The sequence below is a fragment of the Lucilia cuprina genome, chromosome 3, assembly GCF_022045245.1.
Source record: "Lucilia cuprina isolate Lc7/37 chromosome 3, ASM2204524v1, whole genome shotgun sequence".
NCBI classification, from domain to species: Eukaryota; Metazoa; Arthropoda; class Insecta; order Diptera; family Calliphoridae; genus Lucilia; species Lucilia cuprina.
In genome coordinates, this window is record NC_060951.1 from 36,843,104 (window position 1) to 36,868,791 (window position 25,688).

At 32.0% G+C, this 25,688-nt stretch overlaps 4 protein-coding genes across 10 annotated transcripts; 2 read left to right on the forward strand and 2 right to left on the reverse strand.

Moving 5' to 3' along the window:
• Positions 1–3,340: 3,340 nt before the first annotated feature.
• Positions 3,341–8,760, reverse strand: LOC111688578 (ADP-ribosylation factor-binding protein GGA3). The gene is made up of 6 exons (XM_046945876.1): positions 8,602–8,760; positions 8,353–8,513; positions 7,660–8,284; positions 4,631–5,168; positions 4,086–4,572; positions 3,341–4,030 (listed from the first exon to the last, which is right to left on the reverse strand). Exons 1-6 carry the CDS (start codon positions 8,636–8,638, stop codon positions 3,821–3,823), a joined length of 2,058 nt encoding a protein of 685 aa, XP_046801832.1. The 5' UTR covers positions 8,639–8,760; the 3' UTR covers positions 3,341–3,820.
• Positions 8,761–9,043: 283 nt separating this feature from the next.
• On the forward strand, positions 9,044–11,700 carry LOC111688220 (E3 ubiquitin-protein ligase MGRN1). The gene is made up of 3 exons (XM_023450709.2): positions 9,044–10,003; positions 10,064–11,381; positions 11,445–11,700. Exons 1-3 carry the CDS (start codon positions 9,194–9,196, stop codon positions 11,615–11,617), a joined length of 2,301 nt encoding a protein of 766 aa, XP_023306477.2. The 5' UTR covers positions 9,044–9,193; the 3' UTR covers positions 11,618–11,700.
• A 576-nt stretch (positions 11,701–12,276) lies between these two features.
• On the reverse strand, positions 12,277–21,328 carry LOC111688338 (DDB1- and CUL4-associated factor 6-like). Of its 5 annotated transcripts, XM_046945968.1 has the most exons (6): positions 21,114–21,328; positions 20,741–21,007; positions 15,728–16,116; positions 13,677–14,621; positions 12,853–13,400; positions 12,277–12,790 (listed from the first exon to the last, which is right to left on the reverse strand). In XM_046945968.1, exons 3-6 carry the CDS (start codon positions 16,083–16,085, stop codon positions 12,494–12,496), a joined length of 2,148 nt encoding a protein of 715 aa, XP_046801924.1. In that variant the 5' UTR covers positions 16,086–16,116; positions 20,741–21,007; positions 21,114–21,328; the 3' UTR covers positions 12,277–12,493. The 5 variants fall into 5 exon arrangements, with proteins under 5 accessions (XP_046801924.1, XP_046801923.1, XP_046801925.1 ...); XM_046945967.1 differs by lacking the exon at positions 20,741–21,007; XM_046945969.1 differs by lacking the exon at positions 21,114–21,328 and having other exon boundaries at positions 20,926–21,095.
• A 233-nt stretch (positions 21,329–21,561) lies between these two features.
• On the forward strand, positions 21,562–24,353 carry LOC111688533 (NAD-dependent protein deacetylase Sirt6). Of its 3 annotated transcripts, none has more exons than XM_046945971.1 (5): positions 21,562–22,009; positions 22,080–22,481; positions 22,556–22,679; positions 22,746–23,208; positions 23,937–24,353. In XM_046945971.1, exons 1-4 carry the CDS (start codon positions 21,816–21,818, stop codon positions 23,187–23,189), a joined length of 1,164 nt encoding a protein of 387 aa, XP_046801927.1. In that variant the 5' UTR covers positions 21,562–21,815; the 3' UTR covers positions 23,190–23,208; positions 23,937–24,353. The 3 variants fall into 3 exon arrangements, with proteins under 3 accessions (XP_046801927.1, XP_046801928.1, XP_023306819.2); XM_046945972.1 differs by having other exon boundaries at positions 22,746–23,204; positions 23,933–23,987; XM_023451051.2 differs by lacking the exon at positions 23,937–24,353 and having other exon boundaries at positions 22,746–23,333.
• The last annotated feature ends 1,335 nt before the right edge of the window (positions 24,354–25,688 follow it).

Here is a 25,688-nt window from a genome sequence, read left to right on the forward strand (position 1 = left end):
TCCTCTGCGAAAATCCACCTACTAATCAATTATGGGGACCTGGTGTTTTTCAAATTTTTGGAAATTTAGTTTTTTGTCATTTTTGTGGAATAAAATCAATTTTGGATTTTAGTGAATATCTTCGTGGATTTTGAAGCTAATAGAATAAAATTTGACATATAGGTAGATAATAAAATAAGGAATAATTTTAAAGAAGTAAAAAGTTGCCACGCCCACTAATTAGCGGGAAAAAGGGGCGTAAAGTAAATATTGCTAATTTTAACAAAAACTATACAAATTTGAAAAGTTTAAACACACTCACATAAAAGCTGAATTCCTTAGCTTTCATATGAAGTAAGTATCATCGGAATATACGAAGTAGTTTCTGAGTTATAGGCAGTTAAACATAACCTTGCAGTAGCTAAACATCAGCAAATCCGAATGTACAAGGTTTCGAAGTTACATGCACATCTCTGCTAATTTAAGAGGTATTGCAACAAAATTTGGTGCAGTGATAAATTGAGAATTCTAGATTACCATAAGCTTTAAAATTTCTAATTACGTCAATTAGTAACTGAGTTATATGCTTTATAACTTTAACCAGCATTTTTGATTATGTAATCGAAAAGTTAGGCGGGCCAAAGGTTGCCCATCGTGTAGCCAAATTTCCAATCTATCATATGAGCCAACATTCATTCGGATAGCTTTAGTAGTTTTTGAGTTATAGCCATTTAAAGAAAATCCTCTGCGAAAATCCACCTACTAATCAATTATGGGGACCTGGTGTTTTTCAAATTTTTGGAAATTTAGTTTTTTTGTCATTTTTGTGGAATAAAATCAATTTTGGATTTTAGTGAATATCTTCGTGGATTTTGAAGCTAATGGAATAAAATTTGACATATAGGTAGACAATAAAATAAGGAATAATTTTATAGAAGTAAAAAGTTGCCACGCCCACTAATTAGCGGGAAAAAGGGGCGTAAAGTAAATATTGCTAATTTGAGCAAAAACTATTCCAATTTGAAAAGTTTAAACACACTCACATAAAAGCTGAATTCCTAAGCTTTCATATAAAGTAAGTTTCATGAAAATGTACCAAGCAGTTTTTGAGTTATAGGCAGTTAAACTTAACCTTAAAGTACCAAAACATGACCAAATCCGAATGTACAAGGTTTCAATGTTACATGTATATCTCTGCTAATTTAAGAGGTATTGCAACAAAATTTGGTGCAGTGATAAATTGAGAATTCTAGATTACCATAAGCTTTAAAATTTCTAATTACGTCAATTAGTAACTGAGTTATAAGCTTTATAACTTTAACTAGCATTTTTAATTATGTAATCGAAAAGTCAGGCGGGCCAAAGGTTGCCCATCGTGTAGCCAAATTTCCAATCTATCATATGAGCCAACATTCATTCGGAGAGCTTTAGTAGTTTTTGAGTTATAACCATTTAAAGAAAATCATCTGCAAAAATCCACCTACTAGTCAATTATGGGGACCTGGTGTTTTTCAAATTTTTGGAAATTTAGTTTTTTTGTAATTTTTGTGGAATAAAATCAATTTTGGATTTTAGTGAATATCTTCGTGGATTTTGAAGCTAATGGAATAAAATTTGACATATAGGTAGATAATAAAATAAGGAATAATTGTATAGAAGCAAAAAGTTGCCACGCCCACTAATTAGTGGAAAAAAGGGGCGTAAAGTAAATATTGCTAATTTGAGCAAAAACTATTCCAATTTGAAAAGTTTAAACACACTCACATAAAAGCTGAATTCCTAAGCTTTCATATAAAGTAAGTTTCATGAAAATGTACCAAGCAGTTTTTGAGTTATAGGCAGTTAAACTTAACCTTAAAGTACCAAAACATCACCAAATCCGAATGTACAAGGTTTCAATGTTACATGTATATCTCTGCTAATTTAAGAGGTATTGCAACAAAATTTGGTGCAGTGATAAAATGGGAATTCTAGATTACTATAAGCTTTAAAATTTCTAATTACGTCAATTAGTAACTGAGTTATAAACTTTATAGCATTAACTAGCATTTTTGATTATGTAATCGAAAAGTCAGGCGGGCCAAAGGTTGCCCATCGTGTAGCCAAATTCCCAATCTATCATATGATCCAACATTCATTCAAATAGCTCAAGTAGTTCTTGAGTTATAGCCATTTAAAGAAAATCCTCTGCAAAAATCCACCTACTAATAAATTATGGGGACCTGGTGTTTTTCAAATTTTTGGAAATTTAGTTTTTTTGTAATTTTTGTGGAATAAAATCAATTTTGGATTTTAGTGAATATCTTCGTGGATTTTGAAGCTAATGGAATAAAATTTGACATATAGGTAGATAATAAAATAAGGAATACTTTTATAGAAGTAAAAAGTTGCCACGCCCACTAATTAGCGGGAAAAAGGGGCGTAAAGTAAATATTGCTAATTTTAACAAAAACTATACAAATTTGAAAAGTTTAAACACACTCACATAAAAGCTGAATTCCTTAGCTTTCATATGAAGTAAGTATCATCGGAATATACGAAGTAGTTTCTGAGTTATAGGCAGTTAAACATAACCTTGCAGTAGCTAAACATCAGCAAATCCGAATGTACAAGGTTTCGAAGTTACATGCATATCTCTGCTAATTTAAGAGATATTGCAACAAAATTTGGTGCAGTGATAAATTGAGAATTCTAGATTACCATAAGCTTTAAAATTTCTAATTACGTCAATTAGTAACTGAGTTATAAGCTTTATAACTTTAACTAGCATTTTTGATTATGTAATCGAAAAGTCAGGCGGGCCGAAGGTTGCCCATCGTGTAGCCAAATTTCCAATCTATCATATGAGCCAACATTCATTCGGATAGCTTTAGTAATTTTTGAGTTATAGCCATTTAAAGAAAATCCTCTGCGAAAATCCACCTACTAATCAATTATGGGGACCTGGTGTTTTTCAAATTTTTGGAAATTTAGTTTTTTCTCATTTTTGTGGTTAAAAATTACTTTTAGTTTTTGCTCAATATCTCAGGGAGTTTTGCAGATAATTAAGTCAAATTTGGCCTGTAGATAGTAAAAGGTATAAGGAATAGTTTTACAAAAAACACAATAATGCCACGCCCATTTCAGTGTCAAAAATGTGGGCGGAAAATTAGAAAAGCTATTTTCGCAGTTTTTAGTTACTTTAATACAAATCCATTTTATGAAACTAATAGCTAAAGACTTTATCTTTACATTGATGAAAATTTTACGCCAATAGCTCAAACGGTTTTCGATATATAGACCTGTAAACTTTGATTTAAAATAGTTAAATATTGAGTGTTTTATCCTCAAAAGGTTTTTAGATTTTCATAAATATATCAACTCTACTTGGACACATTTGAAAAGAAATTGTTAAATTTTTACAAAATGGTATTTTCTATACAGTTTTAGCACTAAAATAATTGTTTACATCATTTAATTATGTCATATATGAGCTGCTAAACTTTAATTAACATAACTAAGATTTCAATATACATATCATAGGGATTAAAACAACATCTAATTTCTTTTATAGTTTCTTATCAGTGTGTAAGATTTTTAATAAATTAAGTTTCAAAACAAAATTTTAAATGACAAAGATGCACAAATTAAAAATAACGAATTGACTTTTTTTAAAGAACAATTTCATGTCTCTTAATAAAATAATAATAATAAAACATAGTGTTTACTTTCAAGTATAGGTATTAGAAGCTAATCATATTTAAACCATGAAATCATTATGAAAGATTTCCAACCATCATCATAGATAAATCAATGAAATGCGTAGCATTTTATATACTTTAAGTATTTTTTTAATAAAACACTAAACATAAGGAATGTCTTTGGCCACAATTGATTCTTTAATTGGATCTGGATCATCACCCAATTTATAGCCAACTATACAAGTTAGATCCACTGGTTTTTGTGTGGGATTAAGCAGTAAAACTACTTGGTTAATGGGAGCCGATGGTCTAAAAGGTTTACTAGGTGCCATGGTCACATCTGTGGGTGGTAGTAAACGCACTTTGCAGGGCTGCAACATAAACAATTGATTAATATGATCGTGACCACATTATATATTTATCTACCTTTTTAACACTAGCTTCAAATTGAAAATCTTTAACTGGCAATTTGGATTTATTTGTCACCGCCATAACAATAACCGAAACATGTTCGCCTGGACGATCTGCTGTAAAATTGAGTGTGACTTGTATGTCATCATCGTCTAAAAGTATACGTTGTCCCTCATCAAGTGGTGTAACCTCGTCTAAATCTATTGTAATCTCGGCTAATGGTTTTGAAGTTATTGCACTTGTAACTACAGCATTACTTTTGGGCTCTACTTCCTTCTTAACATCTGATACAATTTCTTTAATTTCCAAATTTTCCACTTTATTTTCTTTTCCATTTAAATCCTTAAAATCAGTCGTTAATTCATCTAAAATTGTTATGGTTTTATTATCTTCTTGAGTTCTTAAAATAGATTTGCATTTATTATCTGCCACTTTAGCGGCGAGTAGTGATGTTTGCATTTTATCTTTAGCCATATCATTTAATGATAATTTTTCAGTTTCTCTACAATTTTCAAATAAAATTAGTTAAAATTATTAAGTCACAAACAATAAAAACTTACTTTTTGAAAGATAGCAAACGTTGTTCCTCTTTTAAACTCTGCTTAAACATTTCCTCGCTTAATTTGTCAATTTCTTTTAGTTCCTTAAAACCCTGTGATGTTTTCTCCTCACCCTTACCATTCGTAACTGTGGTTACTGCTAAATCCTTTGTTCCACTGTCAAAAACAGTAATGGGTTCTAACAAATCTAAATTGCCTAATAAATCCGAAGGATGATGCGGTTTATTATTAGTTTCTGTATTATCATTAATGCTGCCAAAAATTTCACTTAATTCATCTAAAGTAGTATTATTAGCACTTGCAGGTTTGCTGATATTAGTCGTCATTGTTGGTTTGGTATCTTGACTGGAAGTGTTTATGGAGTCACCCAGTAGTTCTGAGAGTAAATCAGTGTTGGCCGTAGTTGTAGCTGTTGTACTAGTTGTTGTCTTTGAAGTTATGACATCGAGGGATTTTGTTAACTGCAATTCATTTTCGAAAAGTTCTTTGTATCGTTGAATTACTACCATTAGAAGATCTTTAGTGTTTAATACATCCTCTGAAAAATAATTATGATTTTGTGAAATGTGATTTTTCAAAAATTAAGTGTATATTTAAGAAGTTCGGTTCTAGTTAGGAATGCAAACTTTTACTTAATTTTAGTATAAGTTCAGACCAAGTTTTGCTACAGTTTAAACCTAGTTCACACAGTTAATCGTAAGTTCTTATTAGTCCAGTATGAAGTCGTATTAGTTCTTGTTTCCTTCTAGTTTAGTTCTTGTTAAACTCTACTTCAGTTCTAGTTTAGTTCTAGTTTAGTTCTAGTTCAATTCTATCTTAATAATAATTTTATAATAGTTCTACTTCAGTTCTTGTTCCAAACAAGTTTTGATCTTCTGCTTAGTTGCTAGTTCATTCTTACTTCAGTAGTTCAGTTCCTGTACAGTTCACTTATAGTTTAATTGTAGTTCAGTTCTTGTTCACTTATAGTTTAGTTCAGTTTTAGTTCTAGTTAAATTTCAGATAAATTCCAATTTAGTTCAGTTTCAATTCATGTTCAGTTTAGTTCTATTACAGTCCTAGTTCACTTCTAGTTCAATTTAAATTGCCATCTATTTTGATTCAGGTCTACTTCAGTTCTAGTTCAGATCAAGTTCAGCTCTTTTTCAGTTCTTGTTAAGTTCTAGTTCAGTTCTACTTCAGTTCTAGTTCACATCTAGTTCAATTTAAATTGAATTCTATTTTGATTCAGATATACTTTAGTTCTAGTTCAGATCAAGATCACAACCAGTTCAGCTATTTTTCAGTTCTAGTTCAGTTAAAGTTCAGTTCTAGTTCAATTCTAGTTCAGTTCTAGTTCAGTTCTATTTCAGTTAAGGTTCAGTTCTATTTCAATTCTAGTTCAGTTCTAGTTCAGTTAAGGTTCAGTTCTATTTCAATTCTAGTTCAGTTCTAGTTCAGTTCTAGTTCAGTTCTAGTTCAGTTCTAGTTCAGTTCTAGTTCAGTTCTAGTTCAGTTCTAGTTCAGTTCTAGTTCAGTTCTAGTTGAGTTCTAGTTCAGTTCTAGTTCTAGTTCAGTTCTAGTTCAGTTCTAGTTCAGTTCTAGTTCAGTTCTAGTTCAGTTCTAGTTCAGTTCTAGTTCAGTTCTAGTTCAGTTCTAGTTCAGTTCTAGTTTAGTTCTAGTTCAGTTCTAGTTCAGTTCTATTTCAGTTCTAGTTCAGATCTAGTTCAGATCTAGTTCAGTTCTAGTTCATCTCTAGTTCAGTTCCAATTTAGTTCTAGTTCCGTTTTAGTTCAGTTTGAGATCAGTTCTATTTTAGTTTTAGTTCAGTTCTAGTTCAGTTCTAGTTCAGTTCTAGTTCAGTTCTAGTTCAGTTCTAGTTCAGTTCTAGTTCAGTTCTAGTTCAGTTCTAGTTCTAGTTCAGTTCTAGTTCAGTTCTAGTTCAGTTCTAATTCAGTTCAGTTCTAGTTCAGTTCTAGTTCAGTTCTAGTTCAGTTCTAGTTCAGTTCTAGTTCAGTTCTAGTTCAGTTCTAGTTCAGTTCTAGTTCTAGTTCAGTTCTAGTTCTAGTTCAGTTCTTGTTCAGTTCTAGTTCAGTTCTAGTTCAGTTATAGTTCAGTTCTAGTTTAGTTCTAGTTTAGTTCTAGTTCAGCTCTATTTCAGCTCTATTTCAGTTCTTTTTCAGTTCTAGTTCAGTTCTAGTTCAGATCTATTTCAGTTCTAGTTCATCTCTAGTTTAGTTCTAATTTAGTTCTAGTTCAGTTCTAGTTCAGTTCTAGTTCAGTTCTAATTTAGTACTAATTTAGTTCTAGTTCAGTTCCAGTTCAATTCTAGTTCATCTCCAGTTCAGTTCTAATTCAGTTCTAGTTCATCTCTAGTTCAGCTCTAGTTCAGCTCTAATTCAGTTCTCGTTTAGTTCTTGTTCAGTTCTAGTTGAGCTCTAGTTCAATTCTATTTAGTTCTAGTTCAGTTCCAGTTCAGGTCTATTTCAGTTGTAGCTTAGTTCTGCTTCAAGTCTAGTCCAGTTCAGTTTACTTCTAGGACAATTTAAATTTAATTCTATTTTGGTTCAGATCTATTTCAGCTCTAGTTCAGTTCAAGGTCAGATATAGTTCAGTCCTAGTTCAATTCTAGTTCAGTTTTTGTTCATTCATAGTTCAGTTCTGAATCAGTTTAGTTAAGTTCAATTTCTATTTCAGTTCTAGTTAAGTTCTTCATGGGATCTTGTTCATTTCTAGTTCAGTTCTGGTTCACTTTTAGTTTAGTTTTATTTATATTTTAGAGTTAATTTCTTGTTTAGTTCTAGCTCAGTTCCAGTTCATTTCAAGTTCTGTTCTATGTCAGTGCCAGTTCAGTTCTAGTTCAGATATAGTTTAATTGTAGTTCAATTATATTTAGTTCGAGTTCAGTCAATTCTAGTTCTAATTTACTTTGAGTTAGTTCTTTTTCAATTTATGTCATTTCTAGTTCTGTCTTTTGTCTACTTAAAGTTCATTTCCAGTTATATATTTATTCTTTTCTAGTTCCTTTAAAAAAGTTTTTTCGCACTCACCCAAAAACTCCGGTTCTCCATCACCCAAGAAATCCGGCCATCTCGCCATTTGTTCATTATGACTTTTACACGTATTATACAACTCCTGCATAATGTCCCTGCTATCTTCACCAGGGGTATCTGAGCTATAGGAATTTAACATTTCATCCAGGACCTCCATTGTACTATCGATCTTCTTCAATTCGCTTTTAAGATGACAAATGAATTCCGTACGTCTGGCTTCTTGATTGAAACGATGCTTTATCAGCAAATTGGCTTTCTTCCAATTCTCCTCTCCTCCCTGTTTCAATAGTTTTGCCACTAACTCATCATCCTTACCCAGAATACTGGAACGTTGTTCGCGAACATTCGTTAAAGCGGGTGAATTGGCATTGACCGTTGTGGGTGCATGAGCAAAATTGACTTGTCTCTTTAGATTATCATATGCTTCTTGAATTTTCGTTTTATCCTGATGTTCCACCGTCCACAGCATAAGACATTCCATAATACGTTTCTTCGTGTCCACCGGAGCGGGTGGTCCAGCATGTTTATCCAAAACTAAAGCAATTAGTTCATTGAGAAAAGTAAATTTAGCAGTCTTTTTTTGAAATTCTAAACCTCCCTTTGACATGCACTCCTCTAAAAGCTGTTAAGATAACAAAATATTGTTACCGATAAAAAAATAACAAAGAATATTTTATGCCCCTAACTTACCCCTATGGCTCTAGCTGCTTCTGTGGTATTACTGGAATGCATTTTATTAACAATTAATTCGTGAGCTTTGGTCACTAAATCGCTATTACTTTGTACAATCATACAAAACATTTGAACAGCTAAATTATCTACATCCACCTTGGCAGGATTGGTGACCCTTTCTATTAATGCGATGTTAAATTTATTAATTCGGGGATTTACAATATTTTTTTTAATTTACAAATTGTATTTTACTTTTTTGCAACTTACCCAACATTTCCTGCAATATATTTTCATCTGTAGTCATTTTTTAACACTTTGCGGGAGCTTTGCTCTATTTTAATAAATTTTCCTACAATTTTTTTCGCAAATAAAAAAATTTTCTTTCTTTGCGTTTTCTTTACTCTTTCATTCACAGTAGTCTAAATAAAGAATAAAGCTACCAGATTGTCGTATACAGTTAACATAAAACTAATTACTTTTTATATTTAATAAACAAGTTTAAGCTAGAGATATTTATATGAAAAGTAGATAAAAAGTTAATAATGCTAATTAATTAAAATTGTTAAATAAATATTAAATATGCTTATGTATTATAAAAAAATAAAAAAACGCTTAAATTGTTAAGGAAAAAAAAACAAAAATATGGCTACTGTATATTTAATATTTTTTTTAGTTTTCCTTTGTGTTTGTCATTCTCAACATTTTACTAATCGATGTTTTTAGCAAAATTTTCACTTTTTCCAGTGAAAATTTAATTTTGCATTTGTTTTCGGGAAAATTTGTAAAAAATCAACAATATATGTGATCTATTAGTGCAATATTATAAAAATAACAACAAATATATTCAAATACGGTAGAAATGGGAGCATTTACCAGCCGTCAAAATGGTGCCATTGAGGAGGCTGAACAGAATGCCAACAACCACGCCTACAAATATCCTCCTCGTTCGGGCAACTTTTTTGGCAGTCACTTTATAATGGGCGGTGAACGTTTCGACACACCCCAACCTGAATCCTATCTTTTTGGTGAAAATGCCGACCTAAACTTTTTGGGCAATCGCCCGACTGCATTTCCTTATCCTCCACCCCAAGCCAATGAACCCACAAAGACTTTAAAAAGTTTGGTCAACATACGTAAAGAGTCGGTACGTTTTGTTAAGGTACCCAAAGAAAAACAGGCCGATGATCAGGCTGATGGTAATTGTTTGACTGCTGTTACGGGTGAAGAGCAAAATCCTCCTCCGTGTTTGTACAACATTGAGTTCACCTTTGACTCGGATGCCAAATGTGCTATCACTATTTATTACTTTTGCAGTGAAGAAGTTAGTCCAAGTGGTGTGACTCTAACTCCACGTGATGGTTTGACCTCGGAGACTTATCACTTTGATAAGGGCATCAATCAATACTTTTCCCAACCAACTCATGTTTTCAATCCTCAATTAATACCAGAAGATGACTTGATCTATAATCCCGGCAAGGAACAATATCCCGTTGCCATACACTGTGTGGTCGAGGAGGGTAATGAAGAATGTCGTCAGTCTCATACAACAATTTGTGTTATTGATCATCATCCGGAAAGTAATAGTTATGTTTTAAGGGCCTTAAAACAGAAAATATTTGTGGATGGTTTGTGCTATTTGCTGCAGGAGATTTATGGTATAGAAAACAAGGTAAGTATTTTTGTTTATTCTAAAAAGATTTCACCTTGAAAACAATCTTGAATATTATAGGCCATCAACAAAAGTTCAATTGATGAAGACTTGGATGATCATGGCAGTGAATGTGTTATCTGCATGAGTGAAACCCGTGACACTCTCATTTTGCCGTGTCGTCATTTGTGTTTGTGTTATTCATGCGCTGATTCTCTGCGCTATCAAGCCAACTGTTGCCCCATATGTCGGGCACCATTTCGCGCTCTTCTGCAAATAAGAGCTGTACAAAAGGGTGTTAATAATCATGTTTTACATCAAAATACTCCCACTTCAGCTGCCGGAGAACCTTTAGCGTGTGAACATCAAGTACCGCCAGGTTTTATACCAGTTTCTTTGATTGAGGCCTTAAATGGTCCTCCACAATATGTGGGTACTCGTCGTGGTGTAGGAGATGGCAACGATATGATTGATGGTGGCAATGGAGGGTCTGTGGTAAATGGTGCTCCCACCGAACATCACAAGGCCACTTCTCCCTATAAGCCCACAAGTCAAAGACGTTCTAAGGGCAAGAAAAATGCTTCTACTTCAACTAACTCTAATGAAATGGCTACCATGACCAATAGCAATTCATCTTCAAATGGCGGTACGTCCACACAAGGAAAAGATAATTCCGATGAATCGGGTACCGAGGTAAAAGTCATAGATAAACGTGCTTCACAAGATAAGCTTCAAATTGTCAATGAACGCCACAGTTTAAAAGTACCCAAATCTCATAAAAGGCATTCCAAAACCACAACTGCAAATCCGGAAATGACATCAACTGCTACTAATACCCAAGATGAGGGCGACGATGATAGTGAAAATGAAAAGTTATCACCTTTACTCTCACCTGGCAGCAAATGTAAGCCCATACCGCCTCAGTTGGCAAAATCTCTGACTGCTTCAGAATTGGATAATGAAGCTGAAGATGATGATCAAAATAGCATGTTGTCAGAGCCAATGGTTGAGTTTAAGCCCAAGAAAAGTACTTCATTTAAGAAGCATAAAAAGGCTACTGATAATAAATCAGACAAAATAACCAGTCCTATTGAGACTACTACAACATTGGCTCCCGGAGTTATACCACCACCACCTTCGGCAGTTGTTAATGAAGATTCTGACTATTATACTCCAGAAGATCCACAAAATTCCATTTTAAGCCCTTTGTGTCCGGATAAAGCTAAAACACTTGCCAGTGCTGGTGAAAAATTAAAGAACTCATTGGTTAAGAAGAATCTGCATAAGAAATCAACATCAGTAGGTAATATTGTGGGTTCCGGTGGCACGGTACTCTCCACTACGGCCTGCTCTACAGGTGCAGTTGACTTGAAAGGCAATAATGTCAGCTCTCTACCAGGTATGTCTAACTTTTTATACCCCAATAAGTTTCTAAACTAATATATTTTGCAAAATTTCTTAGATATGTTAGATAGTCCTGTCAGTGCTACGTCTGCCTCCACACGCAGTTCCAGTGACAGTTATTCATCTAGCTCGTCCACCAAACAACTATTAAGTTCAAATCCCAATACCGCAGCAGCGGCTAATATCATAGTGGATGATAAAACATCTTTACAAAATGCCGTTAATGTTTAGATTTTTAACTTGTGTTAAGTGTTTGTCCCTATTTTAATGTTATTATTATTATTTTTATGCATCTCTAAATGTTTAAATTTATTCATTTATAGTAAAAATTTATATATTTTTTTATTTTGTTTGGTTTTAATTGGCGAGGGTAGTTTTTCTTAATTTAAACATTATGTTTTTTTACTTTTTAAAGATATCATATACTTACGTATTCATAAATAAATAAAAAGTTAAAAGAAGTTTTAATAAACTTCTCAATATTCAATAAATTACAATGACATATTTACAAAATATTAAAAGGACTTAATAAAAAATTATTTAAACCAAGAACCAGTGTATTTTCTCTAACAAGTTAAAGCAAATAAAATTTTACTAAAAAATTTTGAACTATTGTTCGACACTTAAGCTGTAGCTCCTTTCTAGTTTATTTCTAGTTTAGGACCAATTTTAGTTTAGTTCTATTTCAATTCGAGTTAATTTCTATTTTAGTTCTAGTTCAGTTTCTAAGCAGAATTTTTAATTCAATTTTTTCCAAAAAAAAAGATAAAAATTTCATTTAAAAAATTAAAAATTCTAAAAAAATTTCATCATAAAAACAATTTTTACCACAACCTTTGAAAGTCTGCACTAAACAAGCCAATTTAAATATAAATAAAAAAACAAAGAAATTATGATTTAACACTTATGTTTTTGTGTTTGTAAGCGTTTTTATGTACACCATCAATTATTAAGGTTTTAATAAAATAAATAACTTCAAAAATAAATTCTTAAAGATTTAAAAGAAGCGAGTAAACTATTACAAATAGCATTCATTCAGTTTTTTTTTCAAAATTTAGTGTGAAATAAACAATAACTGATTTATAATCATTATGTTTTAGGTGCAAATTAACTACTAGTACGATGATCATCATCATTATTATTATTATTAGTATTACTGCTATTATTGTTGTTGTTATCATTATGATTATTAATAGTATCACCCGTTGTATTATTACTACTATCATTGTTTTGTGTATTTGATTGTGAATTATTTTCATTAGAATTTTGTTGAGTTGAATTTGAGTTATTACGTTCTCGATTGCGTAATGAATGAATACAAGCCAACATACGTATCATGAATGCTGCGGGCACGGTTATGGTATCTTTGGTTTGTTCCAACATAATGGCATTGCGTTCCATTAACTAAAAAGAAATTTGCAATTTAAATTATTATAGAAAAACATACATTATCTTTAAAATCTTACAATTTCGGCTGCCTCTTCATCAAATCCTTTCTCTTGCAAAACCGGAGCCCAGATTTTGACATCATAATCAATACCCGAACTGGCTAAATATGGTAATTCTGGATGTGGCTGTAGACAATTGACTACATGTTGATCGGCCTGCATTAACATCACCAATTTGCCAGTACGTCTATCCCAGGTGAAGATGTGACCACAATCTGAGCCACACATTACATAGTTATTGCCCCAAAATGTAGCCTCTTTGATCATGGTGCGCGCGTTACGATGACCAGTATATTTCATTCGTAAATAATCATAGACAATTTCTCTAGTTTCCATTTCTAGATCCGCCAGTTCTTTATTTAGTGATGCAGCATCTACTTGAAACTGTGCAGATCGAGGACTTTGAGTATCGCATTCAGTTGAAGTTTCAAACATTTCAACATCTTCAGAAGTGGGTCCAATATTGGTTGAAGCCGTATCATTAGCAGAAGTCTGTTCTCTGTTAGCTATTAAGCCATTGGCAGCAGCTCGTCGCCAAGCTGCTATTGATGTGGACGGGCGTGAATCTAAAAACAATATCGAATATAATAATTTTGGTCGAAAAACTTTCAGTTCTAGTTCAAATTTTTGTTCAGGTCTAGTGCAGTTCTAGTTCAGTTCTAGTTCAGTTCTAGTTCAGTTCTAGTTCAGTTCTAGTTCAGTTCTAGTTCAGTTCTAGTTCAGTTCTAGTTCAGTTCTAGTTCAGTTCTAGTTCAGTTCTAGTTCAGTTCTAGTTCAGTTCTAGTTCAGTTCTAGTTCAGTTCTAGTTCAGTTCTAATTCTAGCATTTAATTTGGGTCTTACCTTCACTAGTGGTTTCTGTGCCAACCGCCGAAGCTTCGGCAGAAGCTGCTGCAGCCTGATTTTCTCTGGCCTCTTGTATTTGATTTGTTATTCCCATACGTGTTCGAGGATCGTTTAACATACGTGATATAACCTCTGTCATGCGACTCATTATATTGGGCTGCAATTGAGGTCTTACTTGTCCTACATCTACCCTACCATTTGCCTCCCTTTCAGGCCTAGCATCTGGCCCGGTATCCGACCAATCCCCTCTCAAACGTAGTCGCCTTGTAACCTGTTCTGCAGTCATTGCAGGCGGTGGAGAATTTCCACGATTTGCAACGTAACGACCCTTAGACAAATCATTTACATTAATTCCCTCATGTTTCAAGTCAAATAAATATAAATATTCCGAGGAATAAGAGACCAAAAGTTCAGTTTCCTCCGGACTGTAACGTATGCAAGTTATTCGATACTGACGACTACTAGGCAGTGGTATAGGATAAGCTTTGACTGGCCTGGTGTGTTTATCAGCGGTGGCTATTGAACTATCATTAAAATCAATCACAGATAAATAACGTCGATCATATATGCGTACTATGGCATCTGAACTTCCCACCGCCAAATAATTTGAACTGATTGGCGACAAATCGATGGCATTAACCGCAGTGGGACTTAAAATCAATATATTGTCTTTGCAACAGGTTTTATGACACCCCGATATTTGCCTCAAATCAAAGAGCCTTACAGTGCCATCCTCACCACAACTCATAAACGAACGCGGTTCGTTAGGCATCGTCAAGACCTCATAAGTTGTGGCACTTTTATGACAATTGAAATAATGTACAGTCGATTCAGCATCAGGACTTCTCTCATAAACTGGTGCTCCATTTTCCATACCATTAAAATGGGATTTTGATCGCTTTACATATGGAGCCATCAATTCAGTATATAAAACGATGCCATCTCCCGAACATGAAACTATTGCTTGATCATTTGACTGTGGCATAAAACGTGCACTAAATATATTAGCCCGATGTGCTGTTTTACATTTCAACAGAACTTCTTGATTATTGGGATTTGTTACGGCTATAAATTGATCATCGGAACCCGATAGCAAATATTCGCCCGTACTATTCCAATGTATGGTATTGACACAACCAGAATGTACCGGCAGACGGCATAAAAGTCCCAAACGTTGTACGTAATCGAGGGAATCTTTGGTACTAGCAATTAAATTGCGTTGTGTAAGGCGAGGTTCAATATAATCTCTTTGTAAAATGCTGCGAAACACGCTATTCCGAGAATGCATGTCACGCGGCATTGCCACCACTGTTATTTGTTAATTTCAATAGCTGAAATTGAAATTAAGAAATGTGCACAATATTAGAACTTTTTATTTTTTCACTCCGAATCGAAATCTGTAAATGTTTTTAAAGAAAACTACACTTCAAAACTGCGTAAGTTGTCTTCGATCAACATTCAAATTACCTAAAGGACACTTTTGTAAAATCAGCAAAAATTTTCGTAAAAACAGCTTTACTCTCAATCAGTTAGCAGGATTTGTTAAAAATAATATCAAAACGTGTATTTTTAACATTTCTAAAATACAATTTCACTTAAATTTTATAACAAACAATTATGTTTTTTTTTTAAACCACAGATTGAAACATACTTTTCACACCCGCTATAAAAACCTATAATCTTATGAATATTAAGTTCATAACTTTAACTTTTGAAATGAAATCAAATTTTAGAAATTATCACAATATAAACAAATGTTTTGTTTAATTACTAATTGTTTATATATAAAAAATATTAAATAATATACTTAAGTAAAGTGTATATACATACATATATATCTATTAGGGTGGTTAGCTTATATAAATTGAGAAGTAAACTAAAACTTAATTAGAGCAGAACTGAAACAAAACAAGAACAAAACAAGAACTGAACTAGAACTGAACTAGAACTGAACTAGAACTGAACTAGAACTGAACTAGAACTGAACTAGAACAGAAATAGAACAGAACTAGAACTGAACTAGAACTGAATATATAAAACGATGCCATCTCCCGAACATGAAACTATTGCTTGATCATTTGACTGTGGCATAAAACGTGCACTAAATATATTAGCCCGATGTGCTGTTTTACATTTCAACAGAACTTCTTGATTATTGGGATTTGTTACGGCTATAAATTGATCATCGGAACCCGATAGCAAATATTCGCCCGTACTATTCCAATGTATGGTATTGACACAACCAGAATGTACCGGCAGACGGCATAAAAGTCCCAAACGTTGTACGTAATCGAGGGAATCTTTGGTACTAGCAATTAAATTGCGTTGTGTAAGGCGAGGTTCAATATAATCTCTTTGTAAAATGCTGCGAAACACGCTATTCCGAGAATGCATGTCACGCGGCATTGCCACCACTGTTATTTGTTAATTTCAATAGCTGAAATTGAAATTAAGAAATGTGCACAATATTAGAACTTTTTATTTTTTCACTCCGAATCGAAATCTGTAAATGTTTTTAAAGAAAACTACACTTCAAAACTGCGTAAGTTGTCTTCGATCAACATTCAAATTACCTAAAGGACACTTTTGTAAAATCAGCAAAAATTTTCGTAAAAACAGCTTTACTCTCAATCAGTTAGCAGGATTTGTTAAAAATAATATCAAAACGTGTATTTTTAACATTTCTAAAATACAATTTCACTTAAATTTTATAACAAACAATTATGTTTTTTTTTTAAACCACAGATTGAAACATACTTTTCACACCCGCTATAAAAACCTATAATCTTATGAATATTAAGTTCATAACTTTAACTTTTGAAATGAAATCAAATTTTAGAAATTATCACAATATAAACAAATGTTTTGTTTAATTACTAATTGTTTATATATAAAAAATATTAAATAATATACTTAAGTAAAGTGTATATACATACATATATATCTATTAGGGTGGTTAGCTTATATAAATTGAGAAGTAAACTAAAACTTAATTAGAGCAGAACTGAAACAAAACAAGAACAAAACAAGAACTGAACTAGAACTGAACTAGAACTGAACTAGAACTGAACTAGAACTGAACTAGAACTGAACTAGAACAGAAATAGAACAGAACTAGAACTGAACTAGAACTGAACTAGAACAGAACTAGAACTGAACTAGAACTGAACTAGAACTGAACTAGAACTGATCTAGAACTGAACTAGAACTGAACTAGAACTGAACTAGAACTGAACAAGAACTGAACTAGAACTGAACTAGAACTGAACAAGAACTGAACTAGAACTGAACTAGAACTGAACTAGAACTGAACTAGAACTGAACTAGAACTGAACTAGAACTGAACAAGAACTGAACTAGAACTGAACTAGAACTGAACTAGAACTGAACTAGAACTGAACTAGAACTGAACTAGAACTGAACTAGAACTAGAACTGAACTAGAACAGAACTAGAACAGAACTAGAACAGAACTAGAACAGAACTAGAACAGAACTAGAACAGAACTAGAACTGAACTAGAACTGAACTAGAACAGAACTAGAACTCAACTAGAACTGAACTAGAACTGAACTAGAACTGAACTAGAACTGAACTAGAACTGAACTAGAACTTAACTAGAACTGAACTAGAACTGAACTAGAACTGAACTAGAACTGAACTAGAACTGAACTAGAACTGAACTAGAACTGAACTAGAACTGAACTAGAACTGAACTAGAACTGAACTAGAACTGAACTAGAACTGTACTAGAACTGAACTAGAACAGATCTAGAACTGAACTAGAACTCAAATAGAACAGAATTAGAAGTGATCTAGTACTGAACTAAAACTGTATTTGAACTGATCTAGATATGATGTAGAAGGTGCACCCTAATATGTATGTTTATATACTCATGTATGTTCTTTAAAATATATATATAATAAAAAATTTGGTTTTCGAACTCACAATCATTTTTCTTGTCTAAATTATTCGAAGTTAACATTTATTGAGATAAGATTAAAAAAAAACAACACATTAAGTTTGAAATAAAAACTAAAAGCTAATTTTAAAACGTTTTTATTCACATGTTTGTTGAAAAGTGAGCTAAAATTTAAGCAAACAAAAAAATTAGTTTGTGTAATTCTATGTGTGCAAAAAATTTAAAAATAAATGTCTAACATTGAGGCAGGTTCTATTATAAAAATGAAATGTGTTTAAACATTTCATCCTGATAAGTAACATTGATTATAGTTTTGCAAAAGTCCTTTTTAAATTGACATTTTGTCATATTTATAAATGCCGTAACACAACATGACAATAAATTGTTATTGTTGTGTTAGTTGAAACAAGAAAATTTTAATATTTAACTTATAGTTAAGTTTCTTGTTATATTTCACTTAAAAAAAGTTAACAAAACTTTTAAAATTTTCATGTCTACACTAAATTATGATTATATTTTATAATTTTTGTAAAATTTTATTACATACTTGCTCTTTTATTTTTGGAAACTTATCTACTAATATTTTAATATTGATAAAATCAAAGCTATAGGTAGCCAGAGTAGATGTGGTCGTCATTAAATAATTTTGAAAAAATTATAAATACACAGACAGTGCTGTAACAAGTTAAAGAAATAAACAAAATATGTATTTTTTTAATTTTTGCTAAAACCTTTAGTAAATAATTACCAAAAATCAATTTAATTACAGTTTCAAAATTTTACGAGGATCACTTTAAAATATAGGATAAACCGTTATCCTTCTTCGAAAAAAGTTAGTGGTTTATTTCTAAATACTTATCCGTATAACTTTTAACAGAACTGTATATGTACATATACATTAGTGCACATATGCATATGATGTGTTTTAAGAAATGAAAAATAGAAGAGGAAAATACAAAAACATGACACAGAATGATGGACGAATGCAACAAAAAGTTGGCTATGCTCCCACTAGTTAAACTAAACCAAAAAAAAAAAAACATCTAACGAACCTTTATGCACAACGACACTATCAAACAAACCCAGCAACCAGCTGTCAGTTATTGAAAGGAAAAAAGAACAACAATTGAATTTAATAAAATTTAATCAATAAGAAGACGGCTTTAGCTTATGAAGTGTGTATGGTTGTGTATTTAGTTTTATAGTTTACATTTGCAATAGTGAATAGGGTATAGTTTGTTGGTGCAGATGTTTGTAACGCCTAGAAGTATTGATTGTATAGTAGAGCCATCAAGCAAAGCTGCTCCATAGCTATATACAACCAATCCAAATTGCAAATTTAAATAGAACTGTCCAGTTACTCTGTAATTCAATTCGAAGGGAAATCATTCCGAATTTGTATGTTGAATACATTGTGTTTCGAAAACCTTTTCTTTCGAATCGAAATACGCAGTAGCTACCCTGAATTATAACTGAACTAGAGCTGAACTAGAACTGAACTAGACCTGAACTAGAACTGAACTAAAACTGAACTAGAAGTGAACTAGAAGTGAACTAGAACTGAACTAGAACTGAACTAGAACTGAACTAGAACTGAACTAGAACTGAACTAGAACTGAACTAGAACTGAACTAGAACTGAACTAGAACTGAACTAGAACTGAACTAGAACTGAACTAGAACTGAACTAGAACTGAACTAGAACTGAACTAGAACTGAACTAGAATTGAACTAGAATTGAACTAGAACTGAACTAGAACTGGACTAGAACTGAACTAGAACTGAACTAGAACTGAACTAGAATTGAACTAGAACTGAACTAGAACTGAACTAGAACTGAACAAGAACTGAACTAGAACTGAACTAGAACTAGAACTGAACTAGAACTGAACTTGAACTGAACTAGAACTGAACTAAAATAAAACTAGTAATTTATACTAGGACAGTTTCTATAAAACAACAACAACGCAATCAAGTGTCATTATATGTTTTATAGGGTATTATAAAGTCGAGCTTTACCTTCTTACTTGTTTTGTTTGTTGTATATATTAATAAGCATTAGATAGTGGTGGTGCCTGGTGATTGATAGTGGTAGCTATGTATAGGCAAGTGTTCTAGATTGCAAATGACTAGGCAATGCCTAGCAAGGAGGGGTGTAACAGCACACAAATGCCAAAAAATGCTTTTAGCTTTTTGAATTCATAAAATTAATTATATTATTAGGAACTTACAAAATTTATTATAAATTGCATTGAAATTATGAAAAGACATTTTCGACAAAACAAGAAAAAAATAGAACCATACTGGTATATATAGGTATGTACATATATTTACACACAATTACATATTTGTGAACAATACCAGATTATGGTGAGCTTTTTTTATGATGTTGTTTTTTATAGGTACCCTACCAAAGAATGCGTTTGTGCAGTTGTATATAGCACAAAAAAAAAGTATGATATTAGGCATCTGAAATGGGTTCAGAAACCAAATATTTGTTAAATTGATTTATATTTGAGAAAAAATTGACCTAGATTTATATATAGGTATATAAATATACCTTAACTTCTTATATTAGTAAGATGATATAATTAGATATAAATTTTACATGGATAGATTTGAAACTAGGGTTCTATAGTTGAAACGAAAAGTCGACTTTTCGATTTTTTACATTTTATGAAAAGTCGACTTTTCGACTTTTAATATTTTATAAATAGTCGACTTTTCGACTTTTTCTACTTTTTCCGACTTTTCGACTTTTTGACTATTTTCGACTTTTTTCGACTTTTTCCGACTTCTTTCGACTTTTTCCGATTTTTCGACTTTTTCCGACTTTTAGACTTTTTGACTTTTTTCGACTCTTTCCGACATTTCGACTTTCCGACTTTTATTTACAAAGTCGAATTTTCGACTTTTTTCATAGACGATAGTCGAGTTATCGACTTTTTTTGGAACAAAATAGTCGACTTCGAATTTTCCACTTTTTTCGACAAAAAGTCGATTGTTCGATTATTCGAAAGTCGATTTATAGAACCCTATTTGAAACTATTACTGAACCAAAACTAAAATTGAATCAACAACTGCACTAACAAGATTTATATTAATTCAACGATAATATGTTCTGCGTAAATCATTTCATCCCTCAAAGATCTTTTTATTGCAATAAATTCCATAAGATTCAAACCATTATATGTCCACGGCCACGTACTCTAGTGTACAGCATCATATGGTCGACGAGAACCGTGAGCCTTTTCTTTTTTGTTTATTTATGCGACAATTATTAAATACGAAAAATTGTTTTCTTTTTTATAAATTTATCATCTTACGTGTGCAAGAAAATGTTTTTCTTTCTTTTTTTCAATTAAAATGCGTTTCAGGTGCTTGGCCCTCGTAAAAGTTCACTTGATTCTTGGCGTATGCAAGAATGACATTGATTTTTTACAAAAAATAAAAAAATTATTTTGTTTTTCACTTGAATTACTTTATAAATTTTGTTTATTTTTATTTGTTTTACCTTTATATCGTAAATATTATGAACTGAATACTGAATATACTAGAACTGCGGCGGATAACTTTGTTTTTAATTTTATATGCAATTTTCAAACACCTATAGCACCGTTATTGTTGTTAATTAATTAAAATCTCATAAGAAACTAATAAAACAGCATAGAATACAATAATTTTTTTCAGAATTTTTGCATTCTCTCTTTTTCTTTGCTTTTATGCTCTATTTATTATCTTTTTCTTTTTTTTTTTTGTTCTTGGCTCTCTCACTTTTGACAGCTGTTGGTTATTTACTTCATCAGCTGCTTTTGTCTGTTTTGTTTACACCATACGTTTCTTAATTGTTTGTTTTTCTTCTTTTCTTTTGATTTCTTTTGGGTTTGCTGCGGTGCGTTTGTGTTTGCTGATTGAGTACTTTTTGTATGCAACTATGAAATGCATTTTATGCTTTTGTTTGTTATTGTTTTCATTTTCGTTCGTAGTCCCTCTATCTCTTACCACTTTTTATTTTTCTATTCGTTGTGATACCGAAAAACAATTACAATTTATAATCAAAGCTTTTTATCAACAAAAAAATATATACAGGAAAAGTTTGGTGAAAATTTTGCCTCCTAAAACAATTTAGACCCACAACACACCAGAAAAAAAACGAAAAACGAAAAAATCAAAGTAACAACTACAGCAGAAAAGCAAGAAAAAACACAAAAACATAATGAGCTGCAACTATGCTGATGGTTTATCGCCCTATGAAAATAAAGGAGTTTTGGGTATAGCGGAAAAATTTGATGCGGAAGCGGAAGTTGAGGAAAAAGTCGCCAAATTGGTAGAACTCCTGCAGTCGGCCAAACATGTTGTAGTGCATACGGGTGCTGGCATTAGCACAACAGCAGGCATACCCGATTTCAGGTAAGCCCTATAAAACCGCCTTTTTATTGTACGAATCATTCTATACGTTTTTATCCATTCATTTATAAAGAGGTCCCAAAGGTGTCTGGACTCTGGAGGAGAAAGGTGAAAAACCAAATTTAAATATTTCCTTTAATGATGCTATACCCACCGTCACCCACATGGCTTTGCGTAGTCTTATAGCTAAGGGTTACGTCCAGTATATTGTGTCACAAAATATCGATGGCTTGCACTTGAAGTCCGGCTTGCCGAGACGTTGTCTATCGGAATTGCATGGTAATATTTTTATTGAACAGTGTAATAAATGTCGGCGTCAATTTGTACGTTCGGCGGCTTCAGAGACAGTGGGCCAAAAGTTGTGCGGTGGACCCTGTCGTCGTGAATGTCGTGGTGGCATGCTCTTGGATAATGTTTTAGATTGGGAACATGATTTGCCCGAAAGGGATTTAGATTTGGCTTTAATGCATTCCACGTAAGTTAAAATGCATTTTCTGACTAATTTTCTATCTATCTACAAACTATAAAATATTTAATTATTATACAAAGTTTGGCCGATTTGAATATAACCTTGGGAACTACATTGCAAATCATTCCAAGTGGCAATATACCGCTCAAAAATAAAAAGCATGGAGGAAAATTAGTTATTTGCAATTTGCAACCAACTAAACATGTGAGTTTAACAAAAATACATATTAAATTTCTTGAAATTTTCAAACTATTCATTCCTCTATAAAAGGACAAGAAAGCCGATCTAGTAATCAACACCTATGTCGATGATATCCTAACAAAAGTATGCAAACGTTTGGGTATAGAAGTACCGCCGTATGATCCCTTAGAAGATCCCACCAAAACACCCAACGATCATAATCAAGAATGGACTATACAGCCGCAACATGTTAAAGAGGTGGAAAAACAATATAGTGCCAAATTAAAAGCTGCTGCAGCTCAGCGTAAAGCTGGTAAAAATCCTTTTAATTTCTTTACCAAAAAGGAACCAACTATAACTAAGAAGAAACGCAAGACCGACGAAGAAGAAAGTGAAATAAAAATTGAATTGAAAAAGGAAATTAAAATAGAAAAGAAAATCACTAAAGGTGACGACGCAGTGGCTCGTAATAAAACAACGGCCACCTCTACTAGTGCAACTACCGATGAAGAGGATGCTGCCTCAAGTCCATAAATTTATTTGCAATATTTATTTTTTTTTATTTATTTATTTGTTAGTAATGCTAAAAGCCTACAAGGCCAAAGTGCATTACATGGTATCTTATTTTATTTCACATAGTTTGAAACTTAAAATTAAAATTAAAATGTACACCCTTAATTCCTTGATATTATATTTATCAGAGACTCCCTATCAGTGACGACGCAACTTTTGCATAATTATAAGTATTGACATAGAAATTGTCCATTACTGATTACAAAAATTATATAGAAGATGCTTTTTGAACAACTTGCATGAAAAAGAAAATACTTTTAGTTCTTTTGGTAAGATATTCCAGTACCTTGCAGATCTTACAATAAAGGATCGTTCAAAGATCGAACATGTTATATGTGGTATAATAACTTGTGGATTTCTCGTAGATCTTGAAAAAATAAATCTACTGTGAAGATAAGTGGGTATGCCATATTTAATGATTTTATAAAAGTATATTAAATTACGTAGCTGTAGGTATTGTTTAAATGAACATGATAGAAAGTTGCTAATAGCATTAGATATGTGTTCATAATATCTAATACTATAGACAAACCGTACAATTTTCTTAACTACACGGAATATTCTGTTTAGGATTTGTGCATTGGCACCAGTGTAAACCTCAATACAATAATTAACATGAGACATAAGCAAAGCGTGGGCAAGAGTAAACTTCACTTTCATCGGCAAGTATAAACCAGAGTGGTAAAGTTTTCTGAGTCCTAAGGTTATTGTTTAATTAGTTTTTTCTTTCTTTTCTCTTCGTTTTGTTTCAGTAAAAAATTGTTTTCTTTTTTTTTAAATTTTGTAAAAAATTGCAGTAGTTGATATGAATGTTATAATATTTATTTTTATTTCGTTTTGTTTAATTATTAAAAAAGTTATTTAGTGTTATTTAGACACACTATAGTGTAAAATGAAATCCAAATTTAAACATATTTACATAAAAAAAATTTAAATAATTTTTAAAAAATTTATATATAAAAAACTAAAAGAACTTTTTGTCTTATTCTTATACACAATTTTACCTTTTACATTATACAAAGCAATTAATTATAAAATAAATTAAAATAATACATATTGAAATGATGAATTTGAAACAAAAAATATTGTATGTATGTAATACAAGCATCTAAATGTAATTTTTAATTCTTATCAATAAAGAAATATTAATAAAAATTAAAAGAAAAATAAAAATAAAAACTTTTAAATAAAATTTTTGCAAATAATACTTTAGGTTAGTCCATTATGTTATTAGGAATATAGGTAAATAATAGTTCAGTTCCAGGTTAGATCGATTATATTGAACGGTTGTATTGAATTCTAGAATAGTTCAACTTCAGCTCTTACTAAGTTCTAATTCAGTTCTAGTATATTTCTATTTCAGTTATACATCTATTCTAATTTAGTTCTAGGTCAATTCTATGTCAGTTGTAGTTCAGTGCTAGCTTAGTTTTACTTCAGCTGTAGTTCTGTTCTAGTTTAGTTCACTTTGTCTTAGATCACTTCTAGCTCAGTGTTAGTTCAGTTCTAGTTTAGTTCTAGTACAGTTTAAATAGAGTTCTGTTACAGTTCTAATTCATTTCTAGTTCAGTTCCATTACATTTCTTGTACGGATCAGGTTCTGTTCCAGTTCAGTTCTAGTGCAATTCTAGTTTAGTTCTAGTTCAGTTTTAGTACAGTTCAAGATAAGTTCTAGTGCAGTTCTAGTAAAACCTAGTTTAGTTCTAGTTTAGTTCACTTCTAGTTCAGTTCTACTTCAGTTCTATTAATGGTCTAGTTCAGTCCTAGTTTAGTTCTAGTTCAGTTCTAGTTTAGTTCTTGTTCAATTATAGTCCGTTCTAGTTCAGCTCTAGTTCACTTCTAGTTCAGTTCTTGTTCAGTTCTAGTTCAGTTCTAATTCAGTTCAAGTTCAGTTCTATTTCAGTTCTAGTTCAGTTCTAGTTCAGTTCTAGTTCAGTTCTAGTTCAGTTCTAGTTCAGTTCTAGTTCAGTTCTAGTTTAGTTCTAGTTCAGTTCTAGTTCAGTTCTAGTTCAGTTCTAGTTCAGTTCTACTTTAGTTCTAGATCAGTTCAAGTTCAGTTCTAGTTCAGTTCGAGTTCAGTTCAAGTTCCGTTCTAGATCAGTTCTAGTTCAGTTCTAGTACAGTTTTAGTTCAGTTTTAGTTTGGTTCATTTCTAGTTCAGTTCCAGTTCGATTCTAGTTCAGTTTTAGTTCACTTCTTGTTCAGTTTTAGTTATGGTTTAGTTCAGTTCAAGTTCAGTTCTAGTTCAGTTCGAGTTCAGCTCAAGTTCAGTTCTAGTTTAGTTCTTGTTCAATTATAGTCCGTTCTAGTTCACTTCTAGTTCAGTTCTATTTCAGTTCTTACTCAGTCCTAGTTCAGTTCTATTTCAGTTCTAACTCAGTCCTAGTTCAGTTCTAGATAAGTTCAAGTTCAGTTCTAGTTCAGTTCGAGTTCAAGTTCAGTTCTAGTTCAGTTCTAGTT